The sequence below is a fragment of the Leopardus geoffroyi genome, chromosome A2 (assembly GCF_018350155.1).
Source record: "Leopardus geoffroyi isolate Oge1 chromosome A2, O.geoffroyi_Oge1_pat1.0, whole genome shotgun sequence".
Lineage (NCBI taxonomy): Eukaryota > Metazoa > Chordata > Mammalia > Carnivora > Felidae > Leopardus > Leopardus geoffroyi.
In genome coordinates, this window is record NC_059331.1 from 25,726,322 (window position 1) to 25,742,726 (window position 16,405).

Consider the following 16,405-nt stretch of genomic DNA (forward strand, 5'->3'; position numbering starts at 1 on the left):
CTGAGCTGTCAGCACAGAGCCCGACGCGGGGCTCAGACTCACAGACCGCGAGATCATGACCTGAGCCGAAGTCAGATGCTCAACCGACTGAACCACCCAGGCGCCCCACAGATATTTATTTTAATTAAAAATACTTATTCAGTATCTGTTATGTACAATGCACATTAGAGAGGGGTTTAACATTATTAAATTAATAGTCATCAACGCTGCACCTCTGTATATTGGCATGAGAATCTTTAGGCCAAATATTTTACTGTTAGTGAAATCACCACACCTAATGTCTGCTTAGAAATCATCAGTTTATAACCTGATCCAATATACACTAATAGAATTACTTTCTCTTTGAGGAATATTTGTTAAGTACCACCACCTTAACATTACGTTTCTCTATTTGACAGGATTTAGGTGAACTAAAACTAGGTATAAACCAGAAGAAATAATCCTTTTGAATCAGGAGGAATGATCCCTCTATAGGGTTAAAACTAAATGTATGTTTCTGGTAAAGCTGTCTCAGTTTTGCTGTGCCTTCCCTGCAAAATAAAAGTTTTTCTGCAGTTTTACTGACCCTTTCAGATAGTGTGTTTCATAACTTGTGCAGCATATGCAGTGGTCCTGGTCTTCATATCAATGAGCAGAAAAATGCCCCAATATATATACCCAACACTCATAAATTAAAAGATAAATGGATTTTCATGAATATGATACCAAAAGCAAGGGCAATAAAAGAACATACAAACTGGACTCCATCAAAATTTAAAACTTTTGTGCATCAAAGGACACTATAAATGAAAGAATGACAAGGCAAATCACAGAAAGGAGAAAACATTTAAAAAGCATTTATCTGATAACGGATTGGTATCCAGAATATATAAAGAACTACAACTCAACAACAACATAGCAACCTGATTAAAAATCAGGCTAAGAACTTGAAAAGATAATTCTCCAAGGAAGATATACGGTTAGCCGGTAAACGCATGAAAAGGTGCTCAACATTACTAATCACTAGGGAAATGCAAATCAGAACCACAATAAGATACCACCTCACTCCCATTAGGATGGCTACCATCAAAAAATAACAAGTGTTGGCAAGGATGTGGAGAAATTGACACCTTTGTGCATTATTGCTGAGAATGGAAAGTAAAAAAAAAAAAAAAAGGCAGTTTCTCAAAAAAATTAAACACACATGACTACATGGTCCAACAAACCCACTTTGTGTTTATACTCAAAAGAAGTTAAAAGTAGAGACTCAAAGAGATATCTGTACATCTATGTTCATAGAAGTATTGTTTGCAATAACTCAAAAGTAGAAGTAACCTAAGTGTCCACTGACAGATAAATGGATAAATAAAATGTGGTATATATATATACAATGGAATATTATTTGGTCTTAAAGAAGTAAATTCTGACACATGCTACAACATGAATGAACCTTGAAGACTTTTTGCTAAGTGAAATAAGCCAGTCACAAAAGGACAAGTAAAGTAAAATTCCACTTATATGAAATACCTGAGTAGTCAAATTCTTATCGACACAAAGTTACTAAAGGCTGGGACATGGTGGCAGAGAGAGAAGTGGATGGCAAATTATTGTTTAATGGGTATAGAGTTTCAACTTTACAAGATAAAAAGGGCATTTGAGTATATGGTGGTGACTATAGTTCAACAATGCGAATGTACTTAATGCCACTAGACTATATACTTAAAGAATGGTTAAGGTGGTAAATTTCATGTTATATTCATTTTACATTTTTTTTAAAAAAAGGAATGCAATTCTTATGCACACTACAACATAAATTAACCCTGAAACAGTGAAATAGGTCAGACACCAAAGGGCAAAAGTCAACTTCACAGAAACAGTAATTAGAATAGAAGTTACCAGGGGTTGGGGGATGCGTTAATTGGGGAGTTATTGTTTAATAGATGTTGGATTTGGGTGAACTAAATCCAAATCCTTCTGTTTGAGATTATGAAGAAGTTCTGGAAATGGACAGTGGCAATGGCTGCACAGTATGAATATACTTAATGCCACTATATTATTTTTAAATGAATTACATACTTAAAAATAGTTACGATGGTAAATTTTATGTTATGTTTATTTTACCCACAAAAACAACTTTTAGGGTAAGTGGGGGAAAGTATCATAAACACTCTAAACGTAATGAAATTTTGCACTTCTGTTAAGACTTGTGCTCCTATACTGGGGCGCCTGGGTGGCTCAGTTAAGCGTTTGACTTTGGTTCAGGTCATGATCTTGTGGTCTGTGGGTTTGAGTCCCGTGTTGGGGCTCAAATAAATAAACATTAAAAAAAATAAAAATAAAAATAAAAACAAAAATAAAAAAACAGAAAAGACTTGTGCTCATATAAGACCTGTGAGTCCTAGAAACAGTCAGACACTAAAGTCTTGACCCAAATAATTGAACTACCTCTGGTGTCTTTGTCCACAACATATTTTCTCTACTAATTGAACAAGGACCAAACTGAGGACACTGACAACCTCTAGCATTCACTCCTCACTGACAACTAAGGATCTATAAAGCATAATGTTTCCACACACTGCCATCACTTTCTACAGAAAAAATGATACCTGATGAAGTGGTCCAAATAAGCTCATAATAGAAATAATGAGAAAGAATACATCAGCTCTTCTCTAAAGTAGGCTGCTTAAAATAAAGTCTAATATTCCATACCTGCCCTCATCCCCACTTTGAAAAATAAATTCAAGAATTGTCCTCTCCCCTACCTTGGTCCTAGGTCTTACTTTTATTTTTATTTATTTTAGTTTTTTTAGAAGTTGATATGTTTTTAAATTTTTTTTTAAAATGTTTACTTATTTTTGACAGAAACAGAGCATAAGCAGGGGAGGGGCAGAGACAGAGAGGGAGACACAGAATCTGAAGCAGGCCCAGGCTCTGAGCTGTCAGCATAGAGCCCGATGTGGGGCTTGAACTCATGAACTGTGAGATCATGAACTGATCCAAAGTCGGATACTTAACCAACTGAGCCACCCGGGTGCCCAATTTTTTTTTAATGTTTATTTAGTTTTGAGAGAGAGAGAAGGGGGGGGGGGGGTACAGAGAGAGAGGGAGACAGAATCAGAAGCAGGTTCCAGGCTCTTGGCTGAGGGCACAGAGCCCAATGTGGGGCCTGAACTCACAATCTGCGAGATCATGACCTGAGGTGACGTGGGATGCTTAACCAACTGAGCCACCCAGGCACCCTGGTCCTAGGTCTTGCTTTTAAATGGTTAACTTGAGGGGCGCCAGGGTGACTCGGTCGGTTAAAGCATCTGACTTCGGCTCATGTCATGATCTCACGGTTTGTGAGTTTGAGCCTTGCATCAGGCTCTCTGCTCTCAGCACAGAGCCTGCTTTGGATCTTCGTCTCCCTCCCGCTCTCTCTGCCCCTCCCTTACTCGCTCTCTCTGTCTCAAAAACAAACATTAAAAAAAATTTTTTTAATTAAAAAAAATGGTGACTTCACTTGCCTGAAGAGGATTCTCAGAGTAGCAAGAATATTAGCTGGCAAGATATCACAAGAAAACTACAGACTGATATCCCTCATGAATATAGACGTAAAAATCCTCAACAAAAATGTAAACAAATCAAATCTATCAACAGAAAAAAGGACTATATACCATAACCAAATGGGCTTTGTCCAAGGAATGTTAAGGTTGGTTTAACATCGAAAATGCAATTAATATGCCATATTAATAACGAACAAAAACCACATGACAATCTCCATAGATACAGGAAAAGCATTTAACAAAGTTTAACACCAATTCATGATAATCATTCTCAACAAACTATGAATAGAAAGGCACTTGTCAATCTAATGAATGATATCTATGAAAAACTACATCTAACATCATAATTAGACCTGTATGTTGAAAACTACAAAACCTTGCTGTGAGAAAAATTAAAGAAGACCTAAACAATGGAGAGATGTCCCAAGTCCTGGATTGGAAGACACACAAAAAAACCCAAACTAACTGCATATTAACATAATCCCTATCAAAATCCCAGCTAGCTGTCCGCAGAAACTGACAAAGTGATCCTAAAATTTAGAAATGCAAAAGACCAAAGAATAGCCAAAACAACTTTGGATAAGAAGAACAAAATTAGAAGGGCACCTGGTGGTTACGTTGGTTAAGCATCCAACTCTCTCTCTCAAAATAAATAAATAAATAAACTTTAAACAAACAAAAAAAGACTTATACTTCCTGATATCAAAACCTGCTATAAAACTACAGTAGGGGCAACTGGGTGCTCAGTTGGTTAAGCATTCAAGTCTTGATTTCAGCTCAGGTCATGACCTCACGGTTTGTGGGATAGAGCCCTGCATTGGGCCTCTGACAGCACAGAGCCTGCTTGGGATTCTCTCTTTCCTTCTCTCTCCTTCTCTCTCTGCCTAACTTGTGCACACTTGCATATGCTTGCTCTCAAAATAAATAAACATAAAAAAAAAAAAAAAAACCTACAGTAATCAAGACACTGTATTAGTGTTGATTTTCCACAAAGGTACCAAGGCAATTCAATAGAAAAAAGACAGTCTTTAATAAATAGTGCTAGAGCAAATGAGTTGTCAACATGCACAAAAGATTATTTTGGACTCTTAACCCATATCATACACAAAGAATAACTAAAGTGGTTCATAGACTTAAATGTAGGTGGTAACATAATAAAACTTTTAGAAAAAAAACATAGAAAATCTTTGTGACCTTGGGTTGGGCAATGAGTTCTTAGACACAACATCAAAAGGTCAATCCATAAAAGAAAAACACTGATAGGCTAGACTTCACCAAAATTAACACATGTTTGTGGTTATCAGAGGTTAGGAGTAGGAGAAATGGATGAAAGTGGTCAAAAGGTAGAAACTTCTACTTATAAGATAAATTAAGTATTGGGGATTCAGTGCATAACATGATGACTCTCATTAACACTGTTGTATAGTATATTTGAAAATTGTTAAGAGGGTAAATCCCAAGAGTTCTCATTACAAAAAAACAACATTGTTTTCCTTTTTTTCTGGTATCTGTATGAAGTGATAGATATTAACTAAACTCATTGTGGTAATCATTTGACAATATATGTAAGTCAAGTCATTATGCTGTATACCCTAAACTTACACAGTGTTGTTTGTCAATTATATCTCAATAAAACTCATGGGGAAAAACACTTTCACACTTCAAAGATATCATTAAGAAAACAAAAAAAAAAGAAGCCAAATACTGTGATAAAATATCTGTAAATCATATATCTAAAAACAGACTTGTGTCCAAAATACATAAAGATCTCTACAACTAAATAAGACAAGTAACCTAATGAAAAATTGGCAAAAGATTTAAATCAACATTTCATCCAAGAAGATATATGAACGACTAATAAGTAGATGAAAAGATGCTCAGCGCGACTGGGTGGCTTAGTCAGTTAAGCATCTGACTCTTGATCTTGGGCCAGGTCGTGATCTCATAGTTCATGAGATTGAACCTCACGTGGGGCCCTGTGCTAGTGATGTGGAGCCTGCTTGGAATTTACTCTCCCTCTCTCTCTCTCTCTCCCTACCCCACTCGTGCTGTCTCTTTCTCAAAATAAATAAACTTAAAAAAAATTAAAAAAAATAAAAAGATGCTCAACATCAATTATTCACGAGGGCAAAGCAAATGAAAACCACCATTTCAAACCCACTAAATGGTTATATTAAAAAAGACAGTATCAACTCCTGGGAGGGATATGAAGAAATAGGAACCCTCATACACTGTTGGTGAGAATGTAAAATGAGGGGCACCTGGCTGGCTTAGAAGAGTCTGTGACTCTTGATCTTGGGGTTGTGGGTTCAAGGCCCACGCTGTGGGTAGAGAGTACTGTGCTAAGCGAAATAAGTCAGTCAGAGAAAGACAAATACCATATGATTTCATTCATATGTGGACTTTAAGAAACAAAACAAATGAGCACAGGGTAAAAAGAGAGAGAGGCAAACCAACAAACGGACTCTTAACTATAGACAACATACCGATGGTACGAGAGGGGAGGTGGGTTGGGGAATGTTATAGGTGGTGGGGATTAAAGAGTACACTTGTGATGAGCACCAGGTGTTGGTGTTGAATCACTATATTGTACACCCAAAACTAATAGTACACTGAACATTAACTGGAACTTAAAAACAAATAAACTTAAAAAAAATTTTCTTAATGTAAAATGGTGGGCCACCTTGGAAAACAGTTTGGCAGTGTCTTAAAAAGTTAAACAGGCATTATCAATTCACGCTACTTTACCAATGATTTTATGCAAAAGTTCCTCTACTTAAAGCCCCAACAAAGAGACTTTTTCATTGGAAAAAGACAACAGTCAACAATATTACAGTTAATCAAATAGTCTAGATTAATAGGACAAAACCATGAAAATAAATATCAATATTAAATTAAGATTTTAAAAAACTCTGTATCTTCTCAAAGTTAAGACTCTGGTGACTGCTGTGTTCTAAATTATCATTAAATCAGAGAGGATACCAGTGAAATGGCAGGTGACTATGACATTTACAGAGTGCCATGAGTCAGGAACTGTTTAATCTCTCAGCAAACAAAGAATTTGAGGCTTAAATAGTCTGTTCTGCCTAAGAACACTAAGATCTGACTGCCAAGGTAAAGCTATTTACTCTTTCCTCTATTTCTTAAGGCTTCTAAGGATTTCAGTATAAGACTAATATTTGTAAATAATATGATTTGAACTGTTATTGCTTGAGTCTAACATATCTATTTAGATTTAGGTATATCCTCAAAGGCACAGTTCATAAAATAATATTATTAAACAATAGTTCAAATATACCTGTGTAGGGGCACCTGGTGGCTCAGTGGGTTAAGCGGCCGACTCTTGATCTCTGCTCAGGTCATGATCTCACAGTTAGTGGGATCAGAGCCCTGCGTCGGGCTCCATGCTAACAGTGCAGAGCCTGCTTGAGATTCTCTCTCTCTCCTTTCTCTCTCTGGCCCTCTCTGCTCTCTCTTGCTCTCTCTCTCTCAAAATAAATACATAAACTTAAAAAATTAAAAAAAAAAAAAAAAAACCACACCTGTGTATACCAAAAGAAGTCTTTAAAAGTAACACATCATAACATTATTTAAAAATATTTTCAGGCTTTCTCCCTAAGGTCGGGAACAAGACAGGGGATATCCACTCTTGCCACTGTTATTCAACATATTATTGGAAGTCTTAGCTTCAGCAATTAGACAACACAAAGAAATAAAAGGCATCCAAATCAGCCAGGAGGAGGTCAAACTTTCACTCTTTGCAGATGATATGATACTCTATAAAACCCAAAAGATTCCACCAAAAAATGCTAGAACTGATCCATGAATTCAGCAAAGTCACAGGATATAAAATCAATGCACAGAAATCAGTTGCATTCCTATACACCAATAATGAAGCGACAGAAAGAGAAATCAAGGAATTGATCCCCTTTACAATTGCATCCAAAACCATAAAATATCTAGGAATAAATCTAACCAAAGAGGTGAAAAATCTATACACTGAAAACTTATGAAAGCTTATGAAAGCTTATAGAAAGCTTATGAAAGAAATTGAAGAGGACACAAAAAAAATGCAAAGATATTCCATACTCCTGGATAGGAAGAACAAATGTTAAAATGTCAATACTACCCGAAGCAATCTACATATTCAATGTAATACCTATTAAGATAACACCAGCATTCTTCACAGAGCTAGAACAAACAATCCTAAAATTTGTATGGAACCAGAAAAGACCTCGAACAGCCAAAGCAATCTTGAAAAAGAAAACCAAAGCTGGAGGATCACAATCCTGGACTTCAGGATATATTACAAAGATTTAATCATCAAGACAGTATGGTACTGGCACAAAAACAGACACTCAGATCAATGGAACAGAACAGAGAACCCAGAAATGGACCCACAAAGGTATGGCCAACTAATCTTTGACAAACCAGGAAGAATATCCAATGGAATAAAGACAGTCTCTTCAGCAAATGGTGCTGGGAAAACAGGACAGCGACATGCAGAAAAAAGTGAACCTGGACCACTTTCTTACACCATACACAAAAATAAGCTCAAAGTGGATGAAAGACTTCAATGTAAGACAGGAAGCCATCAAAATCCTCAAGGAGAAAGCGGGCAAAAACCTCTTTGACCTTGGCTGCAGCAACTTCTTACTTAACACATCTCCGGAGGCAAGGGAAACAAAAGCAAAAATGAACTATTGGGACCTCATCAAAATAAAAAGCTTCTGCACAGCGAAGGAAACAATCAGCAAAACTAAAAGGCAACCAACGGAATGGGAGAAGATATTTGCAAACGACATATCAGATAAAGGGTTAGTACCCAAAATCTATAAAGAACATATCAAACTCAACACGCAAATAACAAATAATCCAGTGAAGAAATGGGCAAAAGACATGAATAGACACTTCTCCAAGGAAGACATTCAGATGGCCAACCGACACATGAAAAAATGCTCAGCATCACTCATCATCAGGGAAATACAAATCAAAACCACAATGAGATACCATCTCACACCTGTCAGAATGGCTAACATTAACAACTCAGGCAACAACAGATGTTGGTGAGGATGTGAAGAAAGAGGATCTCTTTGGCACTGCTGGTAGGAATGCAAACTGGTGCAGCCACTCTGGAAAACAGTATGGAATTTTCTCAAAAAATTAAAAATAGAACTACCCTACGACCCAGCAACTGCACTACTAGGTATTTATCCAAGGGATACAGGTATACTGTTTCGAAGAGGCACATGTACTCCAATGTTTATAGCAGTGCAGTCAACAATAGCCAAAGTATGGAAAGAGCCCACATGTCCATCGATGGAAGAATGGATAAAGAAGATGTGGTATATATACACGATGGAGTATTACTTGGCAATCAAAAAGAATAAAATCTTGCCATTCACAGCTACGTGGATGGAACTAGACGGTATTATGCCAAGTGAAATTAGTCAGAGAAAGACATCATATGACTTCACTCATCTGAGGACTTTAAGAGACAAAACAGATGAACATAAGGGAAGGGAAGCAAAAATAATTAAAAACAGGGAGAAGGACAAAACATAAGAGACTCTTAAATATAGAGAACAGAGGGTTACTGGAGGGGTTGTGGGAGGAGGATGGGCTAAATGGGCAAGGGGCATTAAGGAATCTACTCCTGAAATCACTGTTGCACCATGTGCTAACTAACTTGGATGTAAATTATAATAAATAAATAAATAAATTATAGAAAGTAAAAAAAATAAATAAACCTTAAAAAAAAAAAAAGAGAGAGACCCAGCTCTCTACTATCAACTCAACATTGGCAATGTAGGTCCAGCTTACACCCTTCCAATAAATTAACACTGTTCCTTTAAAAAATAATAATAATAAAATAAATACAGTTACTAAATTGTTACCATTAGCAAAATACTATATATCTTATCCTCAAGGAAGGCACCTTTGACCACTTCCTTAATTAGTACCAGTGCCACAGAAATTGTATAATACTGGTTTTGAAACCTAGCAGAGAATTTTGTGCCAAGTTGAATAATTCAAGCTTCTACAAGGTTTTATTCAAACAGTATTGGAAATCCCCATTTAATTGGGTTTATATATATACAAAAAGTAGCTCAAATTTTTAAGGTTTCATTTTGTTATAATTCATTCCACGTTTATAACACTAGAAGTACATTTGTTAATAGGAGAACATGATGGGTTACATAATTTTAGTGGGAAGTTACTACGCTCTTCTCTTAAGGCCTTTATGCAGTGGTTACCATAAACATAATTAAAAAGTAATCAAGAGTTTATAAACAAAGGGGAAGAAATTATCCTGCTTAGCCACATTACATAGTAAAAACAGAACACTGAGTTTATACTTTACCTGCAGGTTTAAGGTCTCCTATTCGAATAATGTGTGGCCAATGCTGGAGTGTTTTTGCAAAAAAAGGGTTGGTTACTCCTAATATGACTGAGGGCCTACATAAAAACAAAACAGAAACAAAGTGAGAAAAAGACAAATGCTCCATCAGTGAAGAATAGTTTATAATTTCTTTAGATTGAACAACAGATTATCTTTTCCTTCACTCCATGCATTACATAACAACTAGATGCCAAGCACCATGTTTAGCCCTAAACAAGTAAAGATGGAAAGACATGGTCTTCCTAAAAGCATACAGGAAGAAACGTATGCATACCCCATCACAATGCCACAGATTAGAAAATGGTGATGGGGGTATCAAACATACAATAATTACAAAGGAGAAACTGTATCTATCAAGAGGATTAAAAGACAGCTTCACTAAAAAGATGACATTTGCACAAAGATATGAAAGATGCACAGAAGTTCTTTCCCAAATGGATAAGGGAGGTAAAGGTGATGCAGGAGAATAACTAATATGTGCAAAGCAATGAAATGAGATGGTGGGGTGCCTGAAGAACTACAAATAGCTCAGTATTTCTACAGCACAAAGCAAGAATGATGAGTGAGTTAGAAATGAAGGTAGATGGCTGGATGCTGGCCAGATTATTAAGTACCAAGTTAATATGCTAAGAAGTTTAGAAGCCTTGTAGGCAAACAAAAGCTAATAGAGAACCAAGCGGAAGGATGCCACATGAATGAAAATGTAGGAAGATCACTCTAGGAAATCTGGAAGGTGTCCTACAAAGACGGTAAGAGATTTAGGAAAAGCAACAGCAGACATGACAAAGACTGGAGACAGTTAGGCTGAGAATAGACTTTTGGGAAGAAGATAACAAATGTTATTATGAGAGATATTTTATGGTGTTAAATTGACAGAATTTGGTAAAATTTGATGTGGGGCATATAAAGAAGGAGAAATTTATGACAATTTTACCATTCATGAAAATAGGAAGGAGCATGGGTTTAGGGAAGAAAACAAGAAGACAGAAAGAATTCAGTTTGTACATGTTTAGTTTCAGTTGCCATTAATATACCTAGGTGGTAAAGTGATAAAAAACAACAACAAAACCCTGGACATATAGGTCTGCACCTTGCAAAGATCTGGGCTGGGCAGATAAATTTCAGTCATTGGTATACAGGTGTTAACAGAGTCTGTGGGTAGAGATAAGATAGCTCAGAAAGAATCATCAGTGTGAAATCAGATCCCAGAACACAGTGCTGGAGAACACCAACACTTAAGGTGCTGGCAGAGACAGAGACATCTGCACAGGGGACTGAGATGCACCACCAGGCAGACAGGTGAGAGTAGTGTCAAAGATTAAAATGCTTTCAAGTTCAACAGCTTAAATGTTATTAAGAAAGGGAAGGCAGGGAAAATAGGACAATAATGTGCGCACAGGGTTGGGCAGTGAGAGGGTCTTGATGACTCTGACTTCAGTGGAAGTGGAGAAATCAACCTGTGGGTGCCTGGGTGGCTCAGTCAGTTAAGTGTCTGACTCCTGGTATTGGCTCAAGTCATAATCTCACAGTTGTGAGATTGAGCCCCACGTTTGCCTCCACACTGACAGCACAGAGCCTGCTTGGGATTCTTTCTCTCTCCCTCTCTCTCTGTCCCTCTCCCACTCACACAAGCATGTGCACTCTCTCTCAAAGTAAATACATAAACTTGAAAAATAAAAAAGAAATCAACCTGCAATGGACTGAGAAGCAACCAGAAAGCCAAGAAGTAGAGACAGTACGTGGAGATTTCTTGTTGTTGTTGTTATTCTAGAAATTTCACTATGAAAAGAAGGTAAGCAATAGAGCAGGAGCTAAGGGGGAAAGGGTAAGATAATTTTTTCCCTTTAATATATTGGGAAGAATTTTGATGTTTCCATGCCAATTCAACGAAGAAGAAGGAAAAGGAAGTTATAGAGCAACAAGAGATAACAGAAGGCAAGAAAACAGAACTCAAAGTATAATCAGATGGTTATTGATGACAATACATCCTCCACTAATAAATAAAATCATTGAAAAGAAAACAAGTTTGACACTTGACATGTAGAAGTATTACAAGCAGTTCCTCAAACCTTTCTTTACAAAATCAAGATGCCAATAAGTTCAAAATTTAATTTTACATAATTTGGTTATATAGGAAATACTTGGTCAATAAAAATTATTTTGTTTACTCACGGGGCTTGAGTACGAGTAGTATATTCTTTGAATTCGCTATCATGAATAGTGAAGTAAGGTCGGAAGTCACTGAAGTACTTTAATGGAGAAATACAGCTGTGGAGGAAAGAAGAACATTTTAAACAAAGGACACAGAAATTAAAGGCCCTACTCAATAACTATAAAACATCAATAACACACAGTATACCCACATGGGATTACTTATTTCAGTAAACAGCAAACTTATTTCAGGAAATCAGAAAGACAAATGGAAATACATAATAATATGGAATGGAGTATTGAAAGAACACGGGACTTGGGGCAGAAGATGGGTTGAAATTCTGGCATTACCATTCCCTAGTTACATGTCTTTTACTAGACACTGACCATTCATGCAAAGTTTTCAGGTACCAACTTTGCATAAGTGAATGAATGTTTCTTGTTCAATCAATCAAAGCAAAAAAAATCCCCATGGTTCCAGCTCTCCTGGAGCATGAATTACTTATCTCATCCATGAAACGGGGCTATAATCAGCACCCTTCTAATAAGAGAGGTGCCGTCTGGATCAGTGCAATGAGTGTGCAAACATAACACAGATGGAAAAATGCTGCAACTATCACCATCAGGAACCAAATATACTCACTTCACAAGTGCCAATACAGTCTCTGACGACTCTGATGGTGACGGTGCCATGACCACGAGGGGCTCCCCCAACAGGACCAGCTCCCAAAGCATCTGACTATGAAGGAAAACTGGGCAGAAACACCTAAAAGGTGTTTATATGGTAGAAGTATTATTTTCCAACCCTGTTTTTTAAGTTCTTAGATAATCATTCTAAAAACTTCATACTGATATAAATTCTTCCAGCTATTTGTGCCTTGTTGTGACATACAAATTCATTTAGAATACAGTGATGCATAAGTCTCTTTAGTCCACATAAAAAAACATATCAATTTGACTCACTCCAAGTTTTAGAAAATGAAATGTGATATATTGACACAGAATGGCTGACAAATAATAAAAGCACACAAAATAATTATTAAATTATACCATATAGTAGATTTATTTCATCAATATTGCTTTCTTACATTTGAATTTCTGTTGTAAAATTTTGAAGAAAACAAGAAAAATCAATTTTCCAAAGGATATTTATTGGATGTAATTAATTTAAGAGCCAAGGCATTCAATGTTAAAAAATGATGGAAACAAATCACAAGGGGGAGTTCGAAGGCCAAACAACAGAATGATTTCCTGGGCAGATCCTTTCCTTACAGAAATGCTGCATATTTTTATAGTAGCCCTGGAACTAGATGGAAGCCTATCAGAACAGAGCTCTGGCACACTACTTAGCCTCAGACATTTGGTAACTTTTACTTATTTAGTAATTTCTTCCATTAGGGTAACAACTTTTCCTGCTAGATTGGAGGAAAAAATACTTATCTATTTATAAAAATCATAATCAATCTACCCAGTTAAAAACATATATACACACAAGAAACAAAGGCAGGCAGAAAGTCTCTTTTGTCCACATTAAAAACCATATCAATTTGACTGATTCCAATTTTTAGAAAATGAAATGCGGGGCGCCTGGGTGGCGCAGTCGGTTAAGCGTCCGACTTCAGCCAGGTCACGATCTCGCAGTCCGTGAGTTCGAGCCCCGCGTCAGGCTCTGGGCTGATGGCTCAGAGCCTGGAGCCTGTTTCCGATTCTGTGTCTCTCTCTCTGCCCCTCCCCCGTTCATGCTCTGTCTCTCTCTGTCCCAAAAATAAATAAACGTTGAAAAAAAAAAAAAAAATTAAAAAAAAAAAAAAAAAAGAAAATGAAATGCAACATATTGACACACAGAATGACTGACAAATAATAAAAGCATATAAAGTAATTATTAAATTGTATCATATGGTAGACCTATTTCATTAATATTGCTTTCTTGCATCTGAATTTCTAGTGTAAATATTTTGAAGAAAACAAGAAAAATTAAACAAGAAGGAAAGAAAGAAAAAGAAAAAAGCTTACATGAAAAAATATAAAACAGATTTGTGGAATGGAAATTAGGGAAATTTAGTTTTAACTATTCAAAGGCAAGAATACAAATGTGAAGGAAGTGCAAAAACACCCAAAGCAAAATAATAAACAGTTCAGGAATAAGACAAACGAGCTCTTCTTCCTCTTCCTTTCCTAAACAATTCAATCCTAAAACAGAACATGGTGCATGGTAGGCATCTCTGCCAGGAGAGAAAGGAAGACATGATGGCTCAGAGCAGGGTGTGAGGGCTTATGTGAGATAAGGGAGACGTTCACATGGAGAAGGTGACTTGCTGTGGGGCTGCTGGAACCCAAACGTGGTGAGGAAGGTGTACATGTGTGAAGGTGATCTGGTTTGAGATGACAGGCCAAGAAGTGTGAGGGGCCTGGAGGGGCAGCCTGGTATGAAGTGTCAGAGCCAGAGTGTGTTGAAGTTGTCCACGGTGGAATGTAAGAGCAGGGGGAATAGGGTGTGTGCATGGAGAGGTGGTTTGGGATGAGGTATAGGAGCACTGTAGGGTAAGGAGGGCTTTCCTCTGGGGGTTGGCCTAACATCGGGAGCCAGAGCACAAGCAAGCATATGGATAGGGGGCCTAAATGTGCAATACAGAAGCCTAACTGGGGTAGGAGCATAACCACGTGGGGGGAATCTGGCATGGAGCACAGCCTGAGAAGGTTGAGGAAGGGTATCTATGAAGGGCAGGTGGGTGTGGAGTGTCAGAGCCCAAGTTGGGTAAGAAAGTCATCTGCATGGAGGAGAGGGTTTAAGCAGCAATGAGATACTGGTTACTAACAAGGACTGATCAAATAAGTAAATAAATTAAGAATAATAGGAGGTAGTTCCTCAGAAAGGGAAAAGAAATACCAATAAAGAAAGAAAACTAGAGTGAACCTTGTCTTGTAGGATTGGAATTGGGGGTACTGGTGTGACTTTAGGGTTTTCAATAAATACAGATACAGAAATACATATGCAAAAATGTATACGTATTATATATGAGTAGGTACATATGCATCCCTTTACAAATATATATGTATGTATGTGTATATATATATATGTATACTCCCTAGCTCTGTCCACTGAGAGGGCCTAAAATCAGTGATATTCCAATAGCAATGAGCTCAACCAGTACCCAGATTTTGGCTTCTGAATCCTATTCTCCACTAAAAAAAGTCAAGGCTTTTTGAAGAAATGGGTGATTCCAGGGCTAAGGAAGAAAAAATACAAGAAAATCTTGGCACCCAAGAAAACATAGGTCCACGCAAAAGCTTATATACAAATGTTCGTAGTAGCATTATATGTAACAGTCAAAAAGTAGAAACCATCCAAATATCCTTCAGTGAATTAATGGATAAATAAAATGTGGTATCCACACAACAGAACATCATAAAGTGAATCAAATAATGATTCAGGCTACTGCACGGATAAACCATGGAAATGATTTGCTAAGTGTAAGCAGACACAAAAAGCCACGTATTTTAGGATTCTATTTATATGGTATGCCCCAAAGAGGCAAATCGAAGGATGGAGATAGAAAGTAGATTAGTGGTTCCCAGAGGATGGTAGAGGAGAGAGAATGGGGAATAACTGCCACTGGGTACAGGGTTACTTTTTGAAGCGATGAAAATGTTCTAGAACTAGATAGCAGTAATGATTGCACAAGTTTGTGAAATACAGTAAAAACCAGTGAATTGTATATTTTAAAAGAGCAAATACTATGGTATGTGAATTATATATTTTTTAATTAAAAAAAAAAGATAAGCTTGGCACATTTTATACTAGAAAGCAAGGAAGTGTTTCAGGGTGCCTGGGTGGCTCAGTCAGTTAAGTGTCCACCTCTTTGTTTCGGCTCCAGTCACGGTCTCATGGTTCATGAATTTGAGCCTACATCAGGCTCTGTGCTGACAGTGCAGAGCCTGCTTAGGATTTTGTCTCTCTCTCTCTCTCTCTGTCTGTCTCTCTCTCTGCCCTCACCCACCCCCACTCATGCTCTCTCTCAAAAATAAATGAATAGACTTTAAAAAAAAAAAAAAGAAGGAAGGAAATGTTTAAAGAATGACAAGGATATGTAAAAAAACAAAACAAAACAAAACAAAACAGAGGCCAACTTGAAGACAAGTGTCACTGGCCAAATTGGGGACAACTGGAACACCAAATGAAAATAATGGATTTTAATAACCTATTGAATAAAACAGAAAAAAACAACAGCCCATAAAATATACACAATGTAATGATTTAAAATATTTCTACAAATTCTTTGACACTCCTTTTAAAACATGGAAGCCTAGGGGCGCCTGGGTGGCGCAG

General features: G+C 37.0%; 1 protein-coding gene across 5 annotated transcripts in view; it reads right to left on the bottom strand.

The window, feature by feature from the left end:
- DENND6A (DENN domain containing 6A) overlaps positions 1-16,405 on the bottom strand; it is a 66,089-nt gene that overhangs the window by 11,756 nt on the left and 37,928 nt on the right. For all 5 annotated transcript variants that reach the window (XM_045493294.1, XM_045493295.1, XM_045493297.1 and 2 more), the window contains 3 exons: positions 12,722-12,844; positions 12,100-12,195; positions 9,889-9,983 (listed from right to left, as the gene is read on the bottom strand). In XM_045493294.1, coding sequence (XP_045349250.1) covers positions 9,889-9,983; positions 12,100-12,195; positions 12,722-12,844 — 314 coding nt within the window. The remainder of the gene's footprint in view (positions 1-9,888; positions 9,984-12,099; positions 12,196-12,721; positions 12,845-16,405) is intronic.